General features: G+C 44.7%; 1 protein-coding gene across 2 annotated transcripts in view; it reads right to left on the bottom strand.

Moving 5' to 3' along the window:
- The window catches only part of TULP3 (TUB like protein 3), a 498377-nt gene extending 480479 nt beyond the window's left edge, over window positions 1-17898 (bottom strand). For both annotated transcript variants that reach the window (XM_085652317.1, XM_085652315.1), the window contains exon 1: window positions 17743-17898. In XM_085652317.1, the coding sequence (XP_085508443.1) occupies window positions 17743-17789 (47 nt within the window). In that variant the 5' untranslated portion in view covers window positions 17790-17898. The remainder of the gene's footprint in view (window positions 1-17742) is intronic.
- Window positions 17899-19131: the final 1233 nt, after the last annotated feature.

The following is a 19131-nucleotide window of genomic DNA, read 5'->3' as shown; positions in this document are numbered from 1 at the left end:
TATTATTGTATGGGGCAGGATTGGAAATACAGCAGTGGCCCACAACACTATGGGGGCATGGATTGTAAGCAAACGCTATGCCAACAGTGTCTGGCAAGCACGCAATCAGGATAAGCTAAACAGTTACTTGCTGGCTTTCAGCAATAACAGGCAGGTCAGATTCAAACAACCTTCAGTCTTATGACAGCCTTTCAACCAATGAGGAGTTCTCAGCAGTAAGGATCTGGGATGGGAACAAGTCATCGCCTTCTTAAAGGGGCCAGGGACAACACTATACTTGAATGGATGTGACACTGCAGGAAACAGGCGAGGGGTTAGCGGAATACTACTCTGGCATGCAAAGGATGGTCATTGAGGTGGAGTAAAAGACCCTGGCTGGCAGAAGTTTGGAAGAGATAATTTATAGTTATTTTCACCCTAGTTGAACAGATTCACAAGGAAGCGGATAATAGAAGTTGCACTAGTACAGGGAAGAAAGGCAAGGAGAGGAAACAGGTTATGCTGAAGAGGACTACGGTTAATCGTTTGGGTGTCATTGCAATGTCAAAAGTCAGAGGATTTAAACAGTACCTGGAGGAGTAGGGTCCCACACTGAACTTATTAAGGCAAGACAACAAAGCTGAAAGCAAACATTGAAGGACAGCAAGCACTTCATTTTGTCCAGAGTAGCGAAAAGAGCTGGCAGGAATGGGGGTTGGGGGGGAAGAGGAGAATCCAACATTCCGATGCCAAGGCACTTGAGTGGATTTGTTATCGGAGCAGGGTGGAGATGGTTGTGAATTTGAGAAGTCACTTTGAGGCGCCAAACACATCACTGTCCTGGTTTGCCAATGAGCGGGGGTGGAATAGACATTGTGCCAAAGGTGATAATGGTTGGTCTCACGCTGTGAAGAAATCCCTGACTGTCTTATGGTACAGAAACCGTATGAAACTCAAGGGCCTTGGCTAAATTCCACTTAGGTAGATGGCTAGTTTGGGGTAAGCATATCTAAATTTCTGGCACCGATGTATTTACAGTCCTGATGGAGGACATATTTGGATAGAGGTTGGAAGAATTGTGGCGCAGCTATGGTGGTGGGGGGGAGGGGGGCTTGCTGATAGCGAAAGCCACAAGCAATGCATGGCGGTACTTACAAAGCGATCACGGGCAGGAGTAAAATATCCCTTCAGCAGGTAACGGTCAGTGCCAATGGTGTTCTGGCAGTACACTGCAAGTGCCTACGGTGTTGAACCAGAAGGAAATCTAACCGTCGGAGCCTGTGGCCCGGGAGAATTTGGTACATAGGTGACTGGATCACGATGCAGTTTGGAAGCAGACGCTTACCCGGAAGTAAAGGTTATGCCAGAAGTGAAAGGTCACCCGGTGGGTTGAAAGCAGACGCTTCCTCAGAAGTAGAAGGTAAATGGTACACCGAAAGTGAATGGTCACCTGTCGGGCTGGAACCAGACGACTGCCCGGAAGTAGAAGTTAAAACGGTCATACCGGAAGTAAATGGTCACCTGGCTGGGCTGAAAGCAGATGATACGCCTGCCCGTGGCAAAGGGGCAGAGGCAATAGAAAACACTGGATGTGGGGCACAGTGCTTATTATGGTAAGGGGGGGCACAGGCTCAGAGTAAGCAAAGGAATAGTGTGTAAGGAAAGCTTGTAAGTTGGAAATTGCCTAAATAAACTGCAGCCTCAATTCTTCCATAAAGATTAACCTGGTGGTCTGAGTTTGTGGGACACAGGAGGTCGACCAAGTGGGGAGTGCCTCCGCTAAGTAATCTCTCCCTATAACCCTCTCTCTGGTGCATGCCCAGGCAGGCTGCATCACAACGACTGACGGGATTCTGTGCCAGAGAGGAAATACTATTCTTTCCCAGCAACAGTGCACAGTGAGTCTCGCATCGCAGTGACTCATGCATTCTCGTCTTACAAACACTGCTGTCTAAAACGTTTACTAGTTTAAGGTGGTTTGGGTTCTTTAACAGCAGCATAACCTGCATCCCCGTGAGACTGATAAAACTACGGTTACTTACACACAACATTCGGATTGGCTCACCGTTTAAATAAATACATAGAAGTCAGACTGGGGGTTGCTGCATTGTTTTTGCATTGACATCTTTGTAAACGCAGACAATTGTTCAGCCTCCCTTACCTTAAAACACTGTGGCTGATGAAAAACTGCAACGCTGCCACACTCCCACGCCGTAGAACTTGGCGCAGGGGAGGAAGGAAGCTTTTATTCAGAGAGATTGACTGTACTATTTCTACTACCCACACTGGTTTACATCAAATGTGGGCAGTTAATTCTAGAGCCTTGTCATTTTTATCAATCAGCATGTACTGAGGGGGTCCGAAAGTCTTTCGTTCTGCTTATATGAGAATTTGGCCCCTAGAGCGTTCCTGGGGAGGACTGGCTCCCCCTCAAATAATACCATGACGAATCTCGGTTACTTGGAATCGCTAGCGACGGTTCAAAATGGTTTTGTAAGTCGCACGAGGTAGATTCGTTTGCATAATAAATATTTGCATGCAGAGTAGGCTGTACACTCTCGGGGTGTAATGGCAGCACACATGCCAACATTTCAGAACAGTAAAGTGGGAGGTTTTTGAAAAATTATCGTGGGAATGAGTTTTTCTCCATGGCTTCTATTGATGCAGAGGTAATTTCAGGCGGGAGACAGCTAAAAAGAAGCCATTTTGGCTTAAAACCTGGGAGTCTTCCGTCCGAGTAGGTCTGTTGGCATGTATGTGCCAGTTACAACTTCAAATCTGTGACTTTGTTTTGTTCTTAATCCGGTTTATCATGGCCCTCTTCAGGTTAAGGGTTAGAACTCTCCCTTATTTTACTATCGAAGAAAAGGTTTGTACATGTTCAGCGCATAACATTCGCGATTCGATTTTGTAGTCCAGGTTTTGTAAAGAGAGATTGGCTTAGTTATTTGCCTAGACTGGTTGGATGATAGACCATTAGAGTTTGCTGGTCCAGTAAGAAGTCATTTTCCTTTGTATTGCTTCCTGATAGCATGGTTTCTAGCTGCATACGAAGACAACGATTTCTTCAATACCACCTAATTTGTTTCTCAACTGCTCCAAAAATTCTACCAAGTGTAGAGCCAGGCAAATTACTACATTCTATTCTGTGCCACCCCATTAAAGTAAGAAAAGAGCACTGGCAAAGCCAATGACTCGTGCTTTTACAAGACAGGTATGGCCTACAAACTTTGTCAAAGCTTGTTTGTATTATCACCGTTCCGACATGGCTGTCAGCCAAGTTGGAATGGTAAAAGCCAAAATGGCCACCAGCACTTCTTGACACATATGTACAAATGTGAGCACACATCTGTCATCTTTAGTAGCAAAGATATAAGGCATCTGGACTCATGCATCACAAAGCACGCATGTAGTGATAAAATAGCAGTCATTTTGCCTTTTACATTTCATCAAGGGCGACAGCCATGTTGGAACGGCAAACTAAAAAGAAAAAAGCTTTTGCACTACATAAAATCAGACATGCACAAGTAAACACGTACAAACATATACATATATACGTTTAAATGTATGTAAAGCCAAAATACATATCTGTGCGCACACACACACACACACACACACACACACACGTATCCTGCCACCAAATACTCCCACTATGCACTGAGCAAGTGAAAAAAGCAGTTTTGACAAACAAAAGGCTGAAAAAAATGCCCAAGCTTTGGCAATGCAGTAGACCACAAAAGGTAAGAGCACTGGGAAAGTCAATTTGTCATCATTAAATTATGTGTTGGCATATTAACCCCAGATCTATTATCTTTGCCTATGTTGGGTCGCAAAAGTCCTCTTCATGGTAAAGACGTGTACCCCTGCCCTGGATGCCCAACTGTACTGTTGCCTGGATCCCTAATGCAGATTTTTTTCCATAGGAAAACACGGATCATGTCCATGCGCCATAACAGAGGCCAATCTCACAGATTGCGGTCTTGTTCGACCGAGAGGGGTAGCGAAAGTGCTACACTCATAGTGGTAGAAGGCTACTGCCTCCACCAGGAGTCGAGCGCAATAGTGGCAGCATACCGTATAGAGATCAGCATTAGTGAACAGTACCCATTTAACCTGCGTCACTAGAGTGAGGCCTACATGCTCGCTCACCTTTTTAAATGTTTTGCTGCTGTGTCCTTCACTCACCCCAGGCCTACATTAAGGAGAAGTGGAGTGCTGCACGGCACGGGAGTAGTGACTTTACGCTGGCTGTGTGTGTGTCTAGGAAGGGTACAGTACAGGAATACAACAGTACAGTACAGTGCATGTGTGGTTAGTGCACCTACTGGGTGTATGTATGCCAGAAAGGAATACAATATATGAAAAATGTAGTGCTGTACAGCAGGAGCACAATGCACTTGTGCTGGGTGTACGTGTACTTGCGCAAAGTACAATACATGAAGGGTGAAGTGTTGTGCAGCGCACACCTTGGGTAAATATACAAAATGTTTTTTAAAAATTATTTTTATTGGTATTTTGTGTAGAATTACAAAAAAATAACACAGCGTAAACAGCAGTACATTGCTTACGGACTGTTCAGCCAGCTATTAAAAAATGACAGCATAGATAATATAGCATTATTAAGCAATGACTGGTGGTTTTGGAAAAACCTGTTGCAATTTTTCACAAGTGGACAGCAGGGGTGTGGAATTTTCCAAATAATCTAGTTGTACAAGGGACAAAATGCCACTGAGATCTACATGTCCTGTAAAATCCACTTGTCCCACCTACCCCCGTTCCACTTGTCAAGCGATATTATCGCGTCCCTGCCCCCCTGCGCCCCCTCCCCTTAACCCCGACGGCAATTCTTTTATTTCTATTCCCCTTTTTTTCCATTTTTTTGGCTGTGTATTTATTCCCACAAAATACGTACATTTCAAACCATACGTAATGTACTAATTTACCGTCACCCTTGGCTGTGTATTTATTCCCACAAAATACGTACATTTCAAACCATACGTAATGTACTAATTTACCGTCACCCTTGTAAAAACGTATGGGTGGGATATAAAAGGTGTCAGCCAGCGTGCCTCCTGCCATTTCCCCCTCACTTTTGCAGCTGGCCAGACGTGAGCCCTACGTTCCTTGCGAATCGGTAAGTTGTATCGAAAAAGAAACAGCAAAGTTGGGAGCTTACTTTAATAATAAGAATAGTTTTTTCGCCAAATGTACCCTCTTTGCAACATTAATCAATTTTGTAATGTATATTTGTCGGTGTGTTTACTCAGTTCTGGGCTGAAAGTTAATAGCTCACTATTCTATATTAGGACTTTAAGTTATAAATTGCAAGTCACCAACGGATGTCTCTTTTGAAAGCATTAACCTGCAGATCTGTTTCCATCCTATGCACTCTGTAATCGACTTCGTACATGTTCTTTGCAGCAGGCATATTAACCCTCTGCACTAACTTCACCGAGGTCACAACCTCAACTATACAAAACACGGATCTGTTTCCAGGATGGTAATTCATCACACAAGTTTTCTACACATTTCTGTGAGGCCTGGTAATTGCCGGAAAGAAACGCTGCAGCAGGTGCTTCAAAAGCTTTTAGTGCTGGCTGCGCCGTGTGCGACAACGGTTTTTTGCCCATAAGCCAAAGGAGTGAAAGTGTAGGAGTCACATGTCACCCATACTGGTAGGCAGTAGTTTAAGAGTGCTTGGTGTGGAGAAGCACAAACGCAGAGTCGAAAAAGAAACAGCAAAGTTGGGAGCTTCCTTTAATAAGAATCGTTTTTTCGCCAAATGTACCCTCTTTGCAACATTAATCAATTTTGTAATGTAGATTTGTCGGTGTGTTTATGCAGTTCTGGGCTGAAAGTTAATAGTTCACTATTCTATATTAGGACTTTAAGTTATAAATTGCAAGTCACCAACGGATGTCTCTTTTGAAAGCATTAATCTGCAGATCTGTATGAAGGCTCCGGACCCGCGATGTTAAACCCGCGTTGCGATGGCAGCGCGTGAATCGGAATTCGTTGTAATGGGTGTTTCCCCCATGAAGCGGTGGTAGCACAGCGCGCCTGCTTGCGATACGCTTTTTTGACGTCCTCATCTGAGGCGCAGAGGCGGGCCAGGCCTAGGCATTTGTACTAATTAATCTACCCACGCACGGTTGCTAAAAATATAAATAAAAGAAAATCGCAGCACCTCCGTCACAATATCACACAATTCAAGCGGGCAAAACTGCTTATTTTACCTGAATGCTTATTGCAAGCCTCGTGGCAGCCACGGACTACTGCTTGCAGAGGCTGAGTGACGTTTCACTCCCCCAGCCAATCACTGGCTAGAGCCCAGTCATGGGCTGCTAGCCAATCAGATGCCGCCAAAGGCTCTCTGCAAGCTTCGGATTGGCTGTGAGTCCCAGAGTGCCCACAGCCTGTTGTTTTAACGTGATTAAAACGTGATTAACGTCTACATGTCCGGATATAAATAGACAATAAATCTTCTTGCCCGTCAATATAAACAACATGGTTCAGGCGTCGGGCGATATGATTCCCCCACCCCTGGGACAGTAAGGGAAATGTTTTTTGCATTATATTTCTGTAGTTAGGAGCTGATGGATGATAGTCAACTACAAATGGAGTTCTGTCACTTTTGTTTCTGCCGTTGGTATTTCAAATAAGTGCTTCTCTGGGCAACTGCAAAGACTTGTCAATTTGTTGCTGTATGATATGCAGAGGATAGCCTCGCCTTTTTAATAATGTAGCAAGCTCCTGTAGATGGTCTTTACAGGTTTCCTCATTGCTACTTCTAGCATCAAACCACTGGTATGGCTACGATACATTGATGACATATTTATAATATGGAATGCAAGAAGTAGAACATTAGAACAATTTACAGCTTATATCAACAATATCCATCCTACCATTAAATTTAGCAGCAGCAATACTAAACAGAAGCCTTATCTCCCTTTTCTGGATGTGCTACTCACCATTCATGAACACAAAATTACAACTGATCTGTACCACAAGCCTACAGATGCTCATTTGTATCTAAACTGGACTTCATGTCACCCACACCCCACTAAACTGAGCATCATCTACAGCCAAGCACTCAGAATAAGACGCATCTGCAGCAATGAGGAAACCTGTAAAGACCATCTACAGGAGCTTGCTACGTTATTTAAAAGGGCAGGCTATCCTCTGCAGATCATACAGCAACAAATTGACAAGTCTTTGCAGTTGCCCAGAGAAGCACTTATTTAGAATACCAACAGCAGAAACAAAAGTGACAGAACTCCATTTGTAGTTGACTATCATCCATCAGCTCCTAACTACAGAAATATAATGCAAAAAACATTTCCCTTACTGTCCACTTGTGAAAAATTGCAAAAGGTTTTTCCAAAACCACCAGTCATTGCTTACCGCAGAGCTCCAAATTTACGATCTCTTATTGTGAGAGCTGAACTCAAGCAAGCTGTAACAAATGCAGGGGTTCATTGCTGTGCCTCCAACAGGTGCATCACGTGTGAATATCTTTTACAAACATCATCTATCACTAGTTGTGTTACGAGAAGGACCCATGCAATAAGGCAGCATCTTACATGTCGCTCAACATGCATTATTTATGTGATTCAGACCCAACGGCAAAGCTGTAAAAAACAATATGTAGGCCAAACAGTGAATGACCTCCGTACACGATTCAGGAACCACAAATCTGCAATAATTAATAAGAAAATTGACCAGCCTGTAGCCAATCATTTCAACCTTGTGGATCATTCACTATCAGATTTGAAGATTTTCCCCGTGGAACATGTTTCAAAGGAAGAACTACTGGACTCCAGGGAAAACTTCTGGATGTACCGTTTAAAATCACTGCATCCAGATGGACTGAACATTACTGACAACACAACCTGATTACTACATATCTCAAGAGCTCTCAGGAGTGCATTGATTCCACATTCCAAATGGAATCTTCACTCATTATGCTTTTTGAAAATTCAGCTGTGTCATCTGTGCAGCCACTGAGCAAACCATCTTGTACTACCTGAGGAAGGCGGAAGCTGAAACGTTGTAGTGAAAATATATTTTTGTTCTTGGTGAATCTATCTGCTTGAGTCACTTCATATATATATATATATATATATATATATATATATATATATAATCTACTGGCGGTCGCCAGTAGATAGTTATAGTTAGGACCGTGTTTCCATAGGAAATCTCAAAATTCTATTTTGAATAACTTTGGCGTCGGTTGACGAATCCTCGCGAAATTTTCAAAACTAATGGGGCGCTCCGTTCAGCTCCTACCCTGAAAGTCTCGGGTGATTCGTCAAGCGGGGGCCGAGAAAAAAAAGGGGGTCCCAAAACACGTTTTCCCCATGCATTTTTCCATAGGACCTTTAGACGCAGCTACAGCCCGAACGGCTGAACAGAATTACTTGAAATTTGGCAGAGAGGTAGCCATAAGGTCAAGGAAGTGCCTTTTGCAGGTCTGGTGTAAATCTGTTCAGTATTTCCTGAGAAAATAGCATTTAAAAGCATATCAATACCTATACGTGCGCAGGGTGCGAGCACCCTAACGTGCGCGAGCGTAATTCTGATTGGTGGTTACATGTTAGTCAACGTTCGAATCGGTCGAAATCAGGAAGTGTCAGCCGCCATTTTGTTTGTTTTCAGTGCGAGAGTGAAAAAGGAAGGTGGCGAATGTGAAAAGGGTGCATGGTAGAGAGTTCCTGACCCCCTAGCCTTTGTCAGGGGGTCCCTAAAGGACCCCGAAGGCAGAATTTTTTTTTTTTTTTTTTTTTTTTTTTAAACGCGGGGGTGCGCGCACCATGCGCGCACGGTGAAAACCAAAAAGAACAAAAGAAAAAAAAAATTGTAATACGTAGTTTATTGTAAAATAGATATATAAAAAAAATACATAAATAAATTAGCATTTAAAAAACCGTATAAATTCACTGAAAAAACCATAGGTTTCACACACGTTATAGTTAGGAATTAGCATTTAAAAAACCTTGCAAATTCACTTAAAAAACCATACGTTTCACACATGTTATAGTTAGGTGGATATTTCACTCATAAAAAACCAATGAAATTCCCCGTTATAGTTAGTTCAGATAACTATAACTCGCGCGACCGCCACTCTATCACAAGGATGAGGTCATCAGTGATGTCATGAGTGATGCCACTGACCATGTCATGAGTGATGTAATATGTGACGTCATGAGCAGTGGATTGCGGGCGCGCGAGTTATAGTTATCTGAACTAACTATAACGGGGGAATTTCATTGGTTTTTTACGAGTGAAATATCCACCTAACTATAACATGTGTGAAACCTATGGTTTTTTAAGTGAATATATATATATATATATATACATATACACACACACACACACACACACACACACACACACACACACACATGTTGGACTTGGCCCTTTTCCCTGAGTTTTTTCGTTTTTTTTACTTCTCCCAAGATGGCTGCCACAGGCCCCTGCTACTGCAGAGTGGTCTTTATTAGTAGCACCCTAGCTACCAGGAACCCCACAACAATGTTGCGACACCAGCCCGCCTTTTTTGTCCCATAGGTAGAATGGGGAAGCTCCTGGAATGTGCTGGAACCTTCTAGAAGGGAGGTGTGGTTTTTACTTTTTCAGCCTTGGCTAGAGGTCACCTGACCTAGGGATACATAAGTGAGGGAGGGAACTTTTTCCAGTTAGTTGGCCAGTTGGGGTGAAGCAGAGCTGGAGAATCCACACAGGAGTGTAGGCGGTAGGGCCTAGCCAGGGACTTATGCCTCCGAGAGTGACCGGGCTTAGGTGCTGCCTCTTAAGTGAGTGAGGGATCCTGTGAAACCCACTGATCTTGCCCAGCAGTAGGAGGACCCAGGGAACCTCTGCCCAGCCTGACTAGGAAGGACCTAGTCGCCACCTCATCCCCTACCCCCCAAGGAACAGAACCCCAAGGGCGCCAGTATCATCTGCGCCACAAAGACTGAATATTGAAACTGCAGAAGTGACATCCTGAAACTTCATGCCAAAGCTGAATATTGTAACTTCATGAAACGACTGATTGCCTGACTGCTGGGGATCGACCAGGTACTGGCGCTGCCAGACCTGACCTGTGACCCCCTGTGCGGATCTGCTGTCGAGTGCGGAGCTGGCCGAGCTCCCGTTTAATTTGTGCCCTCCCCTGGTGCGAGGACCCGCAACGCGATCACCGCCGCGGCCCGTAGGCCTCAGGGAAGTGTCCGTGCCAAGTCGGGGCCTGCGGAGAAGCCCGGGGCCCCGCCGCTGCCGTCACAGCGTCAGAAGGAAGAGCGAGTGTCCGGGAGTGTCCCGCGCCGTTGCGCGCATCGGAAGAAGGACCCGGAGCGGAACCGAGCGACGAGACCAAGGTAACCCCCAGGGGCTGGGAGGTAGCGCTGCCGTGTGGTGGCCTGAGACTCGCCCCCCCCCCTGCTCCCCGGGAGTCGTGGGAAGGCCCGGTGCACCCCCTGCCAAGTGGGAACGACACCGCATGCAGAGACTGTGATTTTCCCCTCTCCGTGGGATTTCCCGCCGTAATTGTGAGTCTCCCCTCCGTGGGATTACCCTCTCCTGGGGACTGCCATTCACCGGACTCACCAGCGCTCGATGCGTTCTATGTCCCAGTAGCGCTGATCATTCCTTTGTATTCAACCGTGCTCAATGAGTTCTATGTGGGAGTAGCGCTGATCATTCCTTTGTATTCAACAGTGCTCAATGCGTTCTATGTTGGAGTAGCGCTGATCGTTCAATTGTATTTAACAGTGCTCAATGCGTTCTATGTCTCAATAGCGCTGATCATTCCTGTGTATTCACCAGTACTCAATGCGTTCTAAGTCGAAGGAGCGCTGATCCCACGTGTTGCATTCACAAGCGCTCAGAGCGTGCTAAGTCCAATTAGTGGGTAACCTCAGTTTGTGGTCTCAAGCGCTCCATGCGCCAGTGGAGGTTCCAAGTGCAAGGCGCTTCCTGTACCCACAACGCTTATGCTCAGGGTGCTAGGCAAACATTATACGACCGCAAGTTATGCTCATGTGCCTTTGTTTCTTCATAGACACCAGTAGCGCCACGTGTGCAGGCCCCGGCCCGCAGCACTAGGGAAGTTCATACTGCAGGGATTGCTGAGGTAACCGTAATGAGATGCTGTAATGCACATGTTAAAGTGTACAGGTAATGAGAAGCTGTAATGCACATGTTAACGGGTACAGGTAATGAGAAGCTGTAATGCAAATGTTAATGTGTACAAGTTAAGATACATTGCCCTCCAAGATTACCGTGTGTGCTCCTTTGATTAGATAAAATCTGATTAATTTGCATTCACCTTATTGTGTGGCGTCCATTATTGTGTGCGTTTACTGCTTCAGAGGATGCGTGTGTTGTATGGTTGCTTAACACACAGGCCTTTGGGTGCCCAGCCGCTCGTGTCACGTTACCCCCTTAGGGCCTGGAGACCCCAGGTCTTACAATATATATACATACATACATACATACACACAGACATACACCCCAAGTACAGCTACACTTGAAAGTCTGAGTTTGTACAATACAACTTTTTCTCCTTTATGCATGTACACCCTTTCTATGTAGGTATATATTACTTTACTCCTTCTGTAGAAGTAAACAAAATTATACATGTATACCCTTTCTATGTAATTATATATTTATAGATTTATTATTTTACTCCAACTTTAGAAGAACAAGAGAAAAAATGTTGACTCTGTCCAAAGCACTACTGTCTCACACTATCCCTCTAAATATATACTCCACCCTCTGACTCAAGCCAAACCTCATACTACTACGGTCTCCAAAATAAACCTTTCTAGACTCTTCCCTCGCGTATCCAAAACTTCAATTTACAACTATGATTTCCCTAACCCCTTTCTAGAGACTCATCCCTCCTCCATCTCTCCTTTTAAACATCCCAAGCCTAATCTTACTAGAATGATCTCCCAAAAAACTTTCTAGACTCTTCTATCCCTCCATTACTCTATTCAGTCCAACTAACAGACTCACATGTCCACTGCTCAATTTAACATATATTTTCAAAACTAACCCACCACTAATCATCTTTTGGTTCCAGAGCAGTGTGCATCTCACCAAAAAGCGATTGGATGCCTCGTCAGGGGTCTTACTACTATGATCTCACAAATAACACCTTCTATACTCTTTCCTCTTCTATCACTCAGTTATCCTATTCATTCCAACTAACAGACTCACATGTCCACTGCTCAAATTAACACATATTTACCTATACTAACCCACCATTAATCCTTTTTGGGTCACGGAGTAACGTGCTACTTGCCGAAAAGAGATTCGAAGCCTCATCAGGGGTAGTCAGTGCTATAAAAATACAATTACAATTTTACTATTAAACATCCTCCGTTTGTTGGAAATGGCCCTTTATGCATGGTTACCCCAAACGTTTTGCCTTCCTTCTCTTTTTGCTGAACTCTTTTTGTTGGCCATAAGACTCTGATCACTTTACCACTGCTAATCAGTGCAAAGGTGATGTGCTTCTCCCCTAAACATGGTGACATTGGTGTATACCCAACTGGCATATTTAGTTTGCCTGTTAGTCCCTTGTAAAGCGGTTTACCATATACTGTACCTGTAATATAAATGCTACTAGTTAGGATGCCACTCATAACTTACATATATTGCAAGGGAGCTGGAAATGTTTTGATGTACCTCCATACTTTGTCATCGGTGAATGCACAGCTAACATTTGTGTACCGTTTGATTTTGCAAATCTAAATAAAGCTTTAAAAAAAAAAAATGCTACTAGTGAGCCTGCAGCACTGATTGTTCCACCCACACATGTAGCCTTTAAAAACTGTCTCAGGCCTGCCATTGCAAGGCCTGCATGTGGAGTTTACTGCCACTTCGACTTGGTATTTAAAACCGCTTGCCAAGTCTTAAACTCTCCTTTGATTACACATATATATGTCACCTCTATGGCAGGCCCGAGCCCCATGGACAGGGTGCTGTGAAACTAAAGGTAGGACATATACTTTTAAGTTTTACATGTACTGGTAATGACAAACAACTATATTTGTTTTTCACTACTGTGAGGCCTACTCTTTTCATAGGCTAGCATTGGGAATTCCTTTAAAGTTTTCAGCTATAATTACTGATTAGAACAAAGTCGCTAAATCATGTTTCATATCTTTAGAATTGTATTGATAAATCCTCTTTTGTGGTAAAGTTGGATTTAACATTACTATTTTAGAAATGCCACTTTTAGAAAGTGGGCATTTCTCGGTTCCTAACTTTGCTCTGTGTGCTTGCAGCCCGTATCCAATATACGTCTGGGCTGGGTGATAGATACACTTTGTGCATTCCCTATTGACAGCCACAAACACAGAAAGGGCTCGGTTTGACAGAGGACTCATCTGCATTCTGATAGCCTTCCTGGGCAGGAAGGGGGAGATGGGAGCTCACACTTGCACATGAATACACCGTGTCCTGTCGCCACACAAAGGACTTAGTACCCCCGCGGAAATGACTGGGTTGAACCGGATCCTTATGCACTTCAGCCAGTGCCTTTGAAGTCAACCACTACATCAAAGGCACTTTTGAGTACAAGTACTGGGGCTCTGACCCTACCAACTCCGTACACTACTTGACCTGGGAAGAACTCTGCTGGAGTAAAGACTGCTGTGCTGTAAAGAATGCCACTTTGCTTTGACTGACTGTTCTGAGGAACTGCTCATCAGGTTTCCCGAGTTGCCCTTCTGCCTGCTGAGATCTGAGCTGCCGAGGACAAGGACTGGGCCCATCTCACTTGAACCCAGAGTGACTCCAAGGGCTTGCCTCCTGGTTTTTTTTTTTTATCTCAGGGACAAAAAAAAAAGACTTCTTGCAATTCTTCTGGTGCTGCTGGACCCTCATCTGTGAGTCCTACCCTTGCCTGAGGTGTTCCCTCCAGTCCTGAGCCTCAAATGTGGGTTTCTGCAGTCGAAACCTGGAAAAACTGATGCATTGCTTCAACTGTGTGAGAAATTCTGCAACATCGCCCTTCGACACCAATGCAGAGGCTGCTTGATGACAGCAGTTCCACAGCCTGTGCAGCTCAACGACGAAGCATTGCATTCACTTCAACGGAGATCAACGACGACGCAGGACCCCCTTTGCGCAGCTCAATGACGACGCAGAAGGCTCTTGCCGTTGAAAATCGCTCCATCCAAGGTATTTCTTTTCTTCAGCAGGACCTGTCTGGGTCCTGTGGCGGGCCTGCCCTCCATAGCAGCTGGCCTGAACTTTGAATTTGCACTGGTCCCTCACGACCTCAAGTAAACTTTTGACTGCTAGCGACTTCTAAGCAGTGCGTGTGTTTTTTTGGTTATTTTTGCTACTGGACCTGCAAAGGAGGGGAGGGGGGGTGGTCAGGGAAAACATTTTTTGCTTACCTGGAACAGCCAGCCGCTGCCTGTCCTCTTCATCTTCCTTCTTCCAGTCCCAGACACACAGGCTCCCTGGAGCCAATCACAACGCTGCATTGGTCTGAGCACTGTGGTTCAGCACTCTGGCGTGGGGACAGGGAGCCTGTAATTGTTCCTCACCAAGCTGTGTAATGCAGCCTCGTGGGGAACATGCAAAGTGTGCATGACTTACGGAGTGCAAACCACTCTTCCCCCTGCTCTGGCCAGCCCTGCCCCGCCACTGACTGCCATAGGGAAAATAAAATGATAATAACATTACGCTATCATTTTATTTTTGAGCAGTGGGGCGACATTCCTCCGCCTTATCGGAGGAGCACACACTGGTATGTGTGTGTGTGTGTGTTTTTACACATTGCCTCTTAAATAAAGCCTGCCTGCTCGGTGTCAAGCTACCAGAGTGATAGCACAGGTTAATTTAAAGTGTGTATCTAGCTAACTCTCAGTAGAGTGGTGGTCCCTACTTGGAAATGGTGCAAACATCTGCCAACTAGAGACTCCATTGCTAACAGCATTGTAAATGCCAAGCAACTGTGATGCATGGAAATTAAACGCAGTAATGCACAGGAATTAAATCCTACCAACATGCACCCCTCCGCAGCTCCTCCAGCAGGCTCTCTTGGCTTTTAACTCTCTTAAAAGACCCTGATCCCACCACCAGACAGACTGATATCCACATAGACCGAGACAGATTCTGTTTATGTCAGTTCTAACCACAGGTTTACCATGTTATTTATCCCTCAGGCAGGCCTTTATTTTAGTTAAAGACACTGCATCCACACACTCATATCTCCTATGCTTTTCCACTTCCTATTTCTTGGCCTTCCGTCCCTCCAGTCGCTATTGCTTCTGCTTTGCCAACAGAGGAGTAATGTTGGTAGAACATTATGCACTACTGCTTCACCAGCATGAGCAGTCAAGGCAGCTCTTGGAGGCTCCCTTTCCTATAACCCTACCTACTGAGGCACACAAACGTTAGCAATAAAAATTTTACAGCCATTTAACAGAACATATACATATTGTGCACCCTACAGACCAATTATGCAGTTTCCCGAGTCAGGTGGGATTTATAAACAAACCCCTCGTCCATTATCTTCACATGTTAGCACAATGCATAAATGGCGTTATAGGACAACATGACTGTCAGTTACATACATGTATGTAGACGTTTTTATAAAGACACACAAGCATATGTCTAGAATAAATAACAGAAAAAGACAAAGTGCAATATCACATTTATTTGCCTGGTTAGTGAGGATGTAGGTTATTTTGTCTGTTAGTATTTCCCAAAGGCTTGGTCCTGTGCTCACTCCTTTTCCACCCATACACCGACTCTGGTGACATAATCTGCTCATTTCGTTTCTTTTACTACCGTTACGTGACAACACGCAAATCTTTTTTTCGAACCATCTCTACCCACTTCCAATCATGTCTGATGGCCATACATCTCTAGACTAAACTGTTGTCGTCTAACGCTGAGCTATTCTGAAACTTCTTCAGCAACAATAACCCCTCAACCTATCCCGTACGCAACATGCTGACTTCCACATGCTTGGCTAGAAATCTAGGAGATCTTGTGATCACGTTAATAGGAATGATTATAGGGATGACTGACATTAATACTACCGCCAATGGAACATTTCTCAAACAATGAGCATACATGACACCCCCTTCATTCCTTTACACAAAGCACTACTCTGTTCACTAGTTCTTGATAAATTATATGACTGCAACAGAGTTTTAGAAGGCATCTCAAAATATTTCTCCAAACTTAGATTCTTAACTTTGGTACTATAACCTTCCCAGTCACTCTCCCTCCTCAGAATATTAGCACCAATTAAACAAATTCTACGCACAAAGCAAAGCCATCTTGTTAAATTCAATGATGTCTTAAAGACAAGTCGTGTAGAAAAGAAGTTATTGGTTTATTCATCAGGTTTCAGGTTCAAATATAAGTTAAAGGATGATAGTACAATTCATAATGTGCCCCACCAGGAGCAGACTTTTTGCTGCTCAACCCATCGACTCCAACTGATTTCTCCTCAGACACTCGGAACATAAACCTGCTCGCACTCACTGTCGGAAGAACATTCTGGCAACCAGAGGATTATGTAGCACTTAAACTGCCCTGTACTGCATCCAGACTCTGGTCGATTTACCTTCTAGGAACCATCTACTAGAACTCACTCCCAACTGGTAACTAGGCTCCCTACTCAGGTTTAAACTTAACTAAAAGTGCTATCACATGCAACTTATGGGCAAAGAGTGATCACTGGGTTGGAGCACGCTCATGTCTCCTTCTGTTTTAGTTTATCATACGTGAAATCTCTGCAGTACTTTCTATGCCGTCCCAATGTTAAATTCAATATTTATGCTGGCAACCTCCAGGCGGCGATATAGGTGGCCAATCAGAAAGTCAGCGGTGGCGAGTCACAAGCGTTTATAACCATCCACTGCCTGCGATTTGGGTGATGAAACCTTACCCTAGAAAGCAATTTAGAATATATGTTGTTTGTCGGTCACACAGTGGCACCTTAACATTTCCTCAAACACTCAAATTGATTTAAATAAGGCACCACATTTTCCTATAATGTGATGTACACAGTCTTGCCGTTTCTTTGTAAAATATCCAGGTCTAAAATGTTACTGCCGCTAAAATAAATTAACATACACACATCATGACACGTGAAAAGAATCGGCCAGAGTCTCCCCAAATCAACCAATATAAGTATTTCCTGGAGAAAAAAAATATATACTGTACTGTTGCGAACATCTGGAAAGTGGCAGTGCTGGGTTCTCTCTGTTGGCGGTTGGATGCTACACTGCAGCTGGCGAAGGACGCCCCCTCTCGTCACATTGTGCATTATAATGTAGGTGAGGGGGAGCATGTTGTGTGCTACGCCACTTAAGTGTGATATTACATAGCCTGGAGGGAAACGCAGATTGCTCGCATCGTTCAAATGAAGGAAGACGTTACTGTCATCGATAGAAACTTTTCCTCAAGGGTAAGCTTACTGCTGGAGCATAGAAACAATAAATATTATTATCCACTTGAACATGGCAGGCAGGCCTGGGCAGAACGCAACAACTAACGTGTAGGCGGGATTGCCACAAACTTTATTTAAGGGCGATGAAAAGTTATGAAATATAAGTTTGAGCGTGAAGATCAACGTTATTTTTAAGAAGACAAAATGGTCCCTATCCCCGTAACAGAGGGCCGTCCCTCCCGCTGCAGGGTAGATCCTGCGCTTGCAAAGCCCGTTATTCTGTCACGGAACCCCTCCTTTCTGCTCTAAACACCACATTGGCCTACCTGGTCCCGCAGTGGCCAGAGGGCAGCCGGGTTCTTGAGGTCTCCATTCTGTTCCCGGCAGCCTTAAAGCCCCCGACACCACAGCATCCACACTCCCACAGCCGGCCCTAGCAGCACCGCCACAGCGTCGCCAAGGCCTGGCCCCTTAGCAACCGCACCCCAGAGCAACGCCTCCCTCTATTGGACGAGACACTTGGGTGCGTCACGACTCATTGGTCGTTGGGCGGACATGGGCGTCTAGCTGGGTTTCTAGGACGATGGCCGCACGTGCGCAGTGAAGAGCACGCGGAGCACGGCCGAGTCTGCAGGGCTTGTTTTAACTTATTCAGCCCCCGCTCCACATATTTGCAGACTTCTCTGAAGCCAGGACTGCAAGCAGCGAGCGGGCCAGGCAATTCCAGGAAAACTTGGGCGGCAAATGCAAATAATGAGGGAAAGTGACATCGAAAAGGAAACTATCAACGTTGGAAGCAGTTACATTTAAGTTAAAGGTTATTTTAGACGAGCTTAGCGGAGAGCCGCACTTTATGTAAGGAACGGGTGAGGGCCGTGAGTAGGGATGCGTAAGGGTTGGCAGCGTTGTTTGTGCCTGGATGCAACAGTATTACAGCGTTTTTATATAGCACGAACTTTACCGGAGGGTGTCAGAGCGCTTTACAGTTGAACCAGTTACATTACATAAGGAATTCAGAATACATTAATTACTTAAAAGATACAAACAGATAAACTCTAAATTCACATAAGAATGGTAGTAAGTACATAAGTCTACTATAGATACTAGTGATTAGAGTTTCGTATAAACAAGTTGCAAATTCATTCAAGGTTACATTTTAAGATAAGTTCAAGCGATTAGGTTTGGACAAATATATATTACATATTTACACAGCGTGATCTTCTCGTCATTGCTGGGATTCTTTCTTTCGGCCCGGGCTTTAGGATGTTGTTGAACTTACGGGCAGTGATCTTGGGCCTGGAGGGATCCCCGAGCTGGTGATGTCCAGATGTCCTCCACGCTTGTTAGGATGGTGGCTTGCCAGCCGGGTCCTTGCACTGTCCCAGGCCTGAACGTATCCTCAGGATCGAACCAATGCTCATAGGCCCACCTCTCAATAGCCCCAAGTCTGGATATGAATTCATACAGACTAAAGGGTGGTTAAGCGGGGGAAGGGAAGGATGGGGACAGCGGGGAGGGAGACCTGTAATACACAAAAGAATTAATTACTACCTCGACCCTTGCAACCTTTCCTACTCTTTTAATTCTCCTTTGTACCCATACTTCCACTAACCTGCAAAGAAAGAAACGATTGCCGGCTAACAGGGGTGCTGAGCTTGTAACCTCTTATCTCCATACCAGTCAGTGTAAAACATAAAAGGATTTATTAAGCGGAT

The sequence above is a fragment of the Triturus cristatus genome, chromosome 4_1 (genome assembly GCF_964204655.1).
Source record: "Triturus cristatus chromosome 4_1, aTriCri1.1, whole genome shotgun sequence".
In the NCBI taxonomy this organism is placed as follows: Eukaryota; Metazoa; Chordata; class Amphibia; order Caudata; family Salamandridae; genus Triturus; species Triturus cristatus.
Note: the sequence above shows the minus strand (reverse complement) of the source record. Positions and strands in the feature narration are given on the sequence as shown.